Genomic DNA, 9,633 nt, shown 5'->3' with positions numbered 1-9,633 from the left:
CTGTGGTTGGTTGAATAACGCCCTCTAAATGTTCACTTCCTAACCCTCAGAACCTGTGAATATGTTACCACACATCTAAGGACTGATCTTAAAATGAAGAACTTGAGATGGAGAGATTATTCTAGATTATCCAGGCAGGGGCAATGCGGGAAGCAAAAGAGAGGGTCAGAGTGACACCATATGAGAAGGACTTGACCAGTGGCTCTTGGCATTGAAGATGGAGGAAGAGGCCATGAGCTAAGGACTCGAAACATCAAAGAAACAGTTCTCCCAGAAAGAACGCAGCTGACAACTTGCTTCTAGCCCAATGAGATCAGTACTGGATATTGGACTTACAGAGCCACCGGATAAATCTGTGTTGCTTTTAGCCATTAAGATTGGTAACTTTTCACAGTAACCACAGAAACTCATTACACTTGTCTAGTCTGAATATGGCAAATAGTTAAGAAGGCCGTGTCACGTTATTTTCACCAGTGATGATGAATGTCTACTAACTGAAATGCTGATTTCCAGGCTTTGCATTTACACATCAGAAATTTATTTAACAAGAAAATAGAGAGCCCATGTAGGGAACCTCCAGCTTCCTTTAAAAATATATGGTCTTCGACTTCTCCTTTCCAGGGGTATTTCTTCAATGTCAATGAATTGTCAAGAAAGTTTTCCACAGGACTTAACAGCAAGTTCCACATTAACAAATGCAAAAGCAAAACAACCAAGTACACCTCTGCTGAAGAGTTAATTGATAACTTCAGAAGCATTGTATTACAAAGTTCCCAAGACTGTTATTATGTAATTGATATAGTCCATTTCACTTGCTGTTCTATTATAACCCTTGTTTTGTAACCATACAATTCTTACTATAACACATAAATCCCTTGGCTGTAAAATTAACCTCATTAAAAAAAAAAAAAAAACACCTAAAGTGTTTTAATTTCTAAAGATACTTGTCAGTTGCTTAAATGAATAAGAAGAAAACAGAGAGCTTTAGTTAACTGTCAAGAAATGTGGACAAAACCAAATTGCTACATTAAAATATAAGCATTGAGTTCACATTATTTATTGAACAAACTGAAGATGACATTTCTTTTAACTACAAAGTCCTCCATCATTTTATATCACCAACACATAGTTATGAGACCTATTTGAAGAGTGAATAGAAATACAAAAATGTCTCTTCCTCCAACCTGATGAAAAACAACAAATTATATATATATATATATATATTTATACATATATATATATGATTTTATAGTTAGCTTGTAAAGCTAAAATTTTATGAGTTACATATATTTTCTAAATTAAGAATGACAATAGAGCTAAGATTAATTTCTCTTTCTTGGCATGTAAAATGAAGATAGCATAAAATTGCTCATCAAACTAATAAATCTGGATTTTTTTTTTATTTAAGGGTTGTAAGATAACATTTCTATTATGTTTTCAGTTCACTAATCAAGTGACAAATATAAAGCTCATTGTACTATGTATTTTTACAAAAGCTTTCACCTGATCTAAATTTATGTGATGAAAACAGAGTTTATGTTTTCCCTTTCAATATACTCATTTTAAAATGATACAAAGACTTCACATGAAAACCCTTCCCTTAACTGCATATCCAGAAACATGTATGGGATAGTGATTTTAAATCAGATACCGCATCCAAGATTGTAAACAGTCTAAAAAATTAAATCAAGTGTGTAAATAATCATTAAATTTTGCCCTAGTCATAGCAAAGAAAAAAATGTACAGCTCTATCAATATAAAAAGACATCATAGAAGAGTTCACATCTTACACATATACCAAACAACTAATTAAAGAACCTTGTATTCTAAAAGAGTTATTCTTAGGTCAAAATTTAGTAGTCCAGAAATTGTTAACAAGGAAGCTAACTGATGATGACCTGTCATTTTCTAGAAGGTGTGACTGTTTATTTACACAAGAGAATTGGTAAATTTTACTTACCATTTCTTAAACTTTTAAAAGAAGATTTGGATAATTGAATTGGATCAAATTAATTTGCAATTTCAAGAGAACACTAGTTTGATCAATTATTTGAAACCATAAAAATATTTTTCAAACAAGCACACACAATGGACAATAAAAGAAATAACAGAATTAAGATATTTTAATTACGACTATTTCTATACTTTGGAAAAGTGTACAGAGGGAAATTCCAAGAGAGCACTAAAAAGTAAAAAACCTACTGACAAATTCTGAAGTCTGCTCTATGCCCAATCTCTAAGATCAAGTCACCAATTAATTAACATTGTGAAGCTATTAGGATGTGAGGTTTCTCTGTGGACCTCACCTTTCCCCCACCTTCTAGAGCCTTCCATTTGTGTACAGTTTACATATCCTTCTTCAATATACATTATTTTTCTAATTGTATTGAACTATAGTTGATTTACAATGTTGTGTTAATTTTTTCAATACAATGGTATAGCAAAGTGACTTAGTTCATATATTTATATACATATACATATACACACACACACATATATATGTATATGTCCTTTTCATGTTGTTTTCCATTATGATTCTTCACAGGATATTGGATACAGTTCCCTGTGCTACACAGTAGGATCTTGTTGTTTATCAATCCTAAATATACTAGTTTCCATCTGCTAATCCTAAACTCCCAATCCTTACTTCCCTCACCTCACCTACCCCTTGGCAACCAGAAGTCTGCTCTCTATGTCTGTGAGACTATTTCTTCAACATATACTATTAAACCAAAATTTTACCCTGATTCTTCTAAAATGACTTAAATATTAGTTTTAATCTTTAATAATAAGGGGCTCTTGGGCTATGTTTTTAGAGAATATATTTTAATTTCTCTCTCAAAAGCCACCTTAAATCTTTTGAAAGATAGGTCTTTTATTCTGGAGGAGGAAAAAATAAAACAACTGAGTCTTTAGGGTCCAGTAAATTACAATTGGCAGGCTGATTTCAGTGTTGGTATCATAGTTTTGGCTTTTCCAGTGTCCTATCTGCTGTTAAGATGCTCAATCACAAGAATTCTAATGGCCATCAATACCTCCCTTGTAACCACGATGGCTCAAGAGAACCCCTTCCATCTTCAAAACTGACACAGTGTCAACATCTGCTTCCAATGAAGTTGTTTCTTTTTTCTCAAGTCAAATAAATCTGCTGACTGAGATTGTAAAGAGTTGCTTTTTTTTTTTCCCTCCTCTTTTCATGCGGAAAAATTTTTTTCCACCATATTTTGCAATTTTTCCTCCAAGTTAAAAAAAAATGGATAACTTCAAAGGAGATGTTTTTATTCTAGGTGCTAAGAAAGCCCAAACTATAATAAAAAAAAATAATAAAAACTTTGGTGATTTCATGAAACTGTCACTTTCATTTTGGAGACAATAATCACAGGGTTCTGGATGAATATAAGTCTGAAATCTAAGAAAACTCAGAGTTGGACCTATATACCACTACGAAGTTAATTTATTTTCCTTCATAAACAGCACACTAAAATATCAAAAATAATTAAGAAATTTACATTTTATCTTCAACATCTAGTAGAAGACAAAGATTCTCTTGCAACGATTTCTTACATAAAAGCACAGCTGTATATCAACTTTCTATAGATATGGGTGTGTAAAGAAAAGGGACACTTGGGAGCGCAATTTGATTATTTACTTACTCAGCTGACAGATACTTGAGGAATCTGTCATTAACTGAATGTCTACTATGAGCCATGTTATTGAGTGTGTGTGTGTGTGTGTGTGTGTGTGTGTGTGTAATATAATTTCCAACCTTCCTAGCCTGCCAGTTAGGTATTATTATCCTACTTTACTCATGAGATAAATAAATGAAGCCCCAAAACACACATCTAATTGTGGCTAAGCCAGAATTCAGAAAATGATCAATGTCCAAGTCAATTTTTTTTCATTGATTCATTGCTTCTCTATTCACCGTCCAGTCAGAATTGTAACATAAATACTGTCCTTTTCTACAGTTTAGTGTCACTGACCCATTTTCTTAATTTGGCATATATTATGTAACCAAGGGCTACTCAGTAGGGACAGAATGCAGTTTCTTAAAATATAGTATCTGACTGCTATTTGCATAATAAATAAGGAGCTTCATAAGGGCACATTTTATGCCAATGCCTGGAAGTTTTTTTTAAAGGTTGTTACAACATGAAAGAAATTAATTTCTCAGTTACTTCCAATCCACTTGTTCTCATGGCGAAATGTAGAGCAATTCCTGTTACTTTTTGCTTAAAATAATAATGCACATAAGATGAAAGAGGGGAGAAAAATTAAAGGGGAAAGTTAAGAAGGGATTGTTAGCCTTATTAAGAAGAAACATTGATTTTTAAATTTAGAGGTGCTTTTCAAATAAACAGTGAGGAACCAAATAACTTGTTAGGATCTAACTAGTCACTATTTTATTGTTCCTCAGATCAAGATAGCTTAGTGGTCAAAGCATAGATTAGATGGAAAATCAATGAGATAATTTCCTAGGGTCTAGTTCACAGATCTTTAGAAAGCTTGAATAAAGACTAATTTGTAAAATAACCAAAAGCAAAAGGCTTCCAAATGAAACTGGAGAGGGAAATGGTAGTCCTCAATAATGCAGTCTGGAAACCTCCAAGATTAACAGTATCATTTTGGTGGGAGAAAATCCATCCAGAGAATGATAGCATTTTAAACTTAAACTCAGATTATCATACTAAATTACAACTCATCCCTTGTATGACATCTGGTGATTTTGGTAATATAATGATAACAAAGGCATGTCAGACAATCACAGAGACACACCCATTCTTCTGTGACTTAGATTTGGATCCACTCTTTGTATATGCAAGGATCCAATCTTTGCAAAGTGCCAACACCACCCAGGCCTGTTTTCAGTGGGAGATCTTATTCACAAATCTCTCCTGCATAACAGCAGAATTTAGGTCCCTAACTTTTCTTGGGTCCTCAGAGCCGAGGAATATTTTACTAGATAGCTACCAGGAGTGACACAGGGACCAGTGCCACCCTAAATTTAGGGTGAAGCTACCTGTCAGCTCTCTCTCCTTCAACTCAATTCACTAGAGAATAAGGAAAGAAGCAGAGAGTTGAAATATTTCTTCTCAAAATTGGGAAAATCCAATTGAGTGATCTGAATGAACTGGAATACCACACAATTCTAAGAGAAACTGCAAAGTTAACAGGTTCCAAGGGAAGAAGAGAAAAATAAATAATCCCCACTGAACCATCCCATGGAAGCTGCTGAACACTGGCCTTTGAGAATTCAGGAGGATACAAAATAAACCCATTTTAAAGATTCATTAAACCTTGTGCTACACAGATAAAGGCAGAGTACAAATAACTATATCAGATTAAATCGCAGATCAAAATGTAGATAATTTAATCAAGCCACTCCCTAGAAATCTAAGTTCATATCATTAGTAAGTGGACGATTCCTTAAGTTTAGACCTCACATTAGGTAAACGTGTATACCATGTTAAAGGGAGTCTGGTTAAGAAGAAATATAGTGGTGAAAATATAAGAGAGGGCATAAATTTATAACTAATAAGATGCACCAGGAAAGAAAACTATGGAACAACAGGGAAATATTTGAAAATGATCTGTGAGAATTTTGCCTAGCTAAGCAGACTGTGTTGTTCTTATACCTAAAATGTTCACACATATAAGTTACACTATTTAAGATAGAAAATGAAATTTCACTAAATATTTAATTTCACATGGATGAGGACAGGGATGGAAAAAATTTGAGAAACATTTTTAACAAACTAAAACATCTATGTAACACAACTTTTTTAACATGACCCAACTCTGGAAGCATCTGAAAGAATGGACTTTATATTGAAAGTTTTTAAAATATCAATAACTGCTATTTGATAATCCTAATCTTTTCCTAATAGTATTTTAATGATAATCCTAACTTTTTCTTATTTAGATCCTGAGGGCCATGTCAAGTTGAATCCTGAGTCCCCAGTAATAAATTTCAAATAATAAATTGCTAATTTATTAACTTAATTTCAGTAATTATAGTATAAATCCCAATTTAAATATATCTTGCCCCCAATTTTTTTCTTAAAAAGAATCAGATCAATTAAAACCAGAATTAAACAAATAAGACTTGCAAAAACCTTTTTAAAACAGTACATATGAAATACATTAACCTTCAACTTATAATGATGGATAAAACTCTCAGAAACAGCCACTGAGTGAAAGGTTTTGTCATATGTCTAGTACTTTCCCAAATAGAATCCTTTCAAACTATCTTCAGGAAAAACTCACTTAATGAATAATTATAAACAACAAAAATAAGTCACTGGCACTCAAAGATAGCATGGTTAAATGTTTTTTTTTTCCCCCCCAGTAGCTGGCTGTAAATTCTGGTTCCATTTTATCAAAGTTGGATGGACTACAAAGATAATTATATACTTCAGGCAAACTCTCCATCTGACTGAAAGTTTATGAAAACTTTCTTAGTCAACCTCCAAGCAGTCTTTGGGAGAAATCAAAGCAATGAATAGCTTTTCTTTAGTGTGATCATTAAAAAACTTCCTTTTCAAACTACCCATGTAACTCAGAGCTAAGTAAGCTATCATGGAATTAAATCTTCACTGAGACTTAATGTAAAACAATACTATATTGGCTTGGCTATGGTGCTACTTTTGTAAAAAGGAGAAACTATCAAACATTTGAGGTAACTTAGAGCACAGAGCATATCACAGATATCTTAGAGACAAGCATTTTAAACACTTTAGCCAGTGCTTCTCTGAGAGCAAGTTCTTTAAACAGAACTTAACAATTTTTACAATATTAAAAAAAAAAATCCCTCAAAAATAGCCCATCAATGCTAAATCAAACTTCCCATATTTTTACAAAAATAGAAGAACATAGAAATACAAAATTGTATTCCTGAAAGAATGAACATTTTCTTTGTGGTTCATTGTTTCCTGACAAGGTAACTGGTTCAAAAAGAAGGAAAAAAAAAGTCAAACCAAAAATTAAAACATGTATTGATAAAAGCAAGACAAAAAAAAAAAAAGAGAGAGAGAGAGAGAGTTGCACAGTTGGCAAAGGCTCAGATGAGGGAAAGAAATAAACAAAAATGCTTTTCTTCAATGTCTAGGACTCATTCTGCTTTCTCAAGAAAAGGCTCCAAACCAAAGTCAGCTGGATAGCACTTCCTCTTTTCCGTCCGCGTCTATATGTCCCGCTGCAGAATGACAGTCCCTGGCAGCATCTTCTCCCAGTGGGCCCATGGACTCATGCTCCAATTGAACTTGATAACACTGTGTGCTTCAGTACCACGGTGATTCCTTGCCCTTGTCCTGATGCTGTAGACCTAGAAAAGGTGCGAGAAATAGAAAAGCATCAACATGTGGAGCACTTGAGAATGGGCATTTTCTACAACGCCCTAGATACAGAAACCACAGTGACAGCTGAGCTCACAAGTTTCCAAAAGCCAACCAATACTAAGTGACCACAAAAACGCTGGACTGGAGCGGCGCTGTTAGCACAGGGCACATTCTCCACTGTGGCTTTCACCTTACTACAGTAGGTGTGCATAATAATAAAATAATAGAAATGAGGCTTTCTTATTTCTAATCTCAAAAGGAACTGATATGGGAAAAAAAATGATACAAGTGAGCTCTGGGGCGTATTTAGGCAGCGCTTCAGTTAACACTTTTCAGCAAACATCAGATGGTAGTTTTGGACTAAGGTAGTGAACTAAATTTACTTATTTTTATTTTTCTGTCTTCCAGAAAATATTTTGTGTGTGTGCATTCAGTCATGTCCAACTCTTTGTGACCCCATCGACTGTAGCCCGCCAGGCTCCTCTGTCCGTGGAATTCTCCAGGCAAGAATACTGGAGTGGGTAGCCATTCCCTTCTCCGGGGGATCTTCCCAACACAGGGACTGAACCCAGGTCTCTCACATTGTGAGCAGATTCTTTACCATTTGAGCCACCAGGGAAGCCCACTAAAGCATCTGTAGTGATTTTATTTCTTGTCTTTCAACTTGTCAAATAATTGTGTAAAGCAATGGATGTCATTACAAAACAGATACAATTAGGCAGTCATTATGGGGGTCATTAAGACACTAAACAAATTACATAAAATGAAAAAGAACAAAAGGGAGTCAAAGAAGCACCTCACAGAACCACAGGGCATGATCTTTGGTTTTATAGCATTTGTATACTGGGAAAAAGCAACTCTTTCTGAATGCCAAATGATTAGTTCCATCTTAAGTTTTATCTCATGTACTACCATTATGTTTAGACAGAGAGTCCACAGTTTCCCTTTCCCATTTCAAAAGAAGAGGAGGAGGAAGAAAAAAAACAAAGAGGATCTGGGTCATATCCACTCACTCTAAGTTTGCTTTATTCATTTTCAAATAATTTTGTGGCCAGAATAATTTGCAACCTGACAAAGTCTCCGTTGGGTGACTTTTATAATCTAAACCACCTTAACCGACAATCTGCTGACTGCATAAATATTTTTTTCATTATTAGAACGTCTCATCTTCTGTATGACTCAGTATTTTCCACACTTGAAGACCCCATCAATCTATAGAATGTCAGCACTGCAAGTCATGAATAGTGTTGGAATAATCAAGTGGTTTAAGTGTCTTTTTTTCTTCTTAAACAAAAGCAATCCCTAGTTTGCCTTGCAAAGAGAGATGACTCCACCAAAATCATGTTAGCCTTTTTCTGTGGACAAGGATTATGCTACTTAACATAGTCCTAAATATTCTAATCAGAGTTAGTGGCTGGATAACTCTCGCTCTTCAACTGTTTTGTTTCCAAGTCTGCATTATCTAAAGCAAACCTTAAAAAATCAATTCACCTATGGCCTACAACATATTAAATGGCTAAGGTTGTCCTTTTGGCTTTATTTCTTCTCAGTGATGGGACATAAATATAACTTTTCCTTTGATTACCAAGTATCCATACCTGTAAATTTCAAAATAAGTATAAAGAAAAGGAACAACCACAGACAAAAGACTCTACTACTAGTAAGTTGTAACAGGGCTATGATTTTTCTTGTTAAACACTTGTTGAAGGAAGATCAAAATATTTAAGAATCAGTCAGCACACTTAGTTTTCCCAGTGGTGAAAGGAGACGAAATCATTAACCCATGAGTCTTAATGTGGTCTTGTTCAGTCACTAAGACATGCCCCACCCTTTTTAACCCCATGAACTGTAGCATGCCAGAATCCTCTGTCCTCCACAATCTCCTAGAGTTTGCTCAAATTCCTGTTCATTGAGTCAGTGATGCTATCTAACCATATGATCCTCTGCCACCCCCATTCTCCTTTGCCTTCAGTCTTTCCCAACATCAGAGTCTAGTTCAATGAGTCAGCTCTTCACATCAGCTGGCCAAACTACTAGAGCTTCAGCTTTAGCACCAGTCCTTTCAACCAATATTCAGAGTTGATTTCCTTTAGGATTGACTGGTTTGATCTCCGTGCTGTCCAAGGGACTCTCAAGAGTCATCTCCAACACCGCAGTTTGAAAGCATCAATTTCAGTGCTCAGCCTTCTTTGTGGTCCAGCTTGCACACTCATACACAACTTCTGTAAAAGTCATACTTTTGACTGTACAGACCTTTGCTGGCAAAGTGGTGTCTTTTCTTTTTAATATGCTGTCT

At 34.8% G+C, this 9,633-nt stretch overlaps 1 protein-coding gene across 5 annotated transcripts in view; it reads right to left on the bottom strand.

The window, feature by feature from the left end:
* Positions 1–1,033: 1,033 nt before the first annotated feature.
* Positions 1,034–9,633, bottom strand: part of VGLL3 (vestigial like family member 3) — a 53,845-nt gene continuing 45,245 nt past the window's right edge. For all 5 annotated transcript variants that reach the window (XM_065913701.1, XM_065913700.1, XM_065913703.1 and 2 more), the window contains exon 4: positions 1,034–7,324. In XM_065913701.1, coding sequence (XP_065769773.1) covers positions 7,281–7,324 — 44 coding nt within the window. In that variant the 3' untranslated portion in view covers positions 1,034–7,280. The remainder of the gene's footprint in view (positions 7,325–9,633) is intronic.

This window comes from Muntiacus reevesi, chromosome 21, assembly GCF_963930625.1.
Source record: "Muntiacus reevesi chromosome 21, mMunRee1.1, whole genome shotgun sequence".
Classification (NCBI taxonomy): Eukaryota; Metazoa; Chordata; class Mammalia; order Artiodactyla; family Cervidae; genus Muntiacus; species Muntiacus reevesi.
Note: the sequence above shows the minus strand (reverse complement) of the source record. Positions and strands in the feature narration are given on the sequence as shown.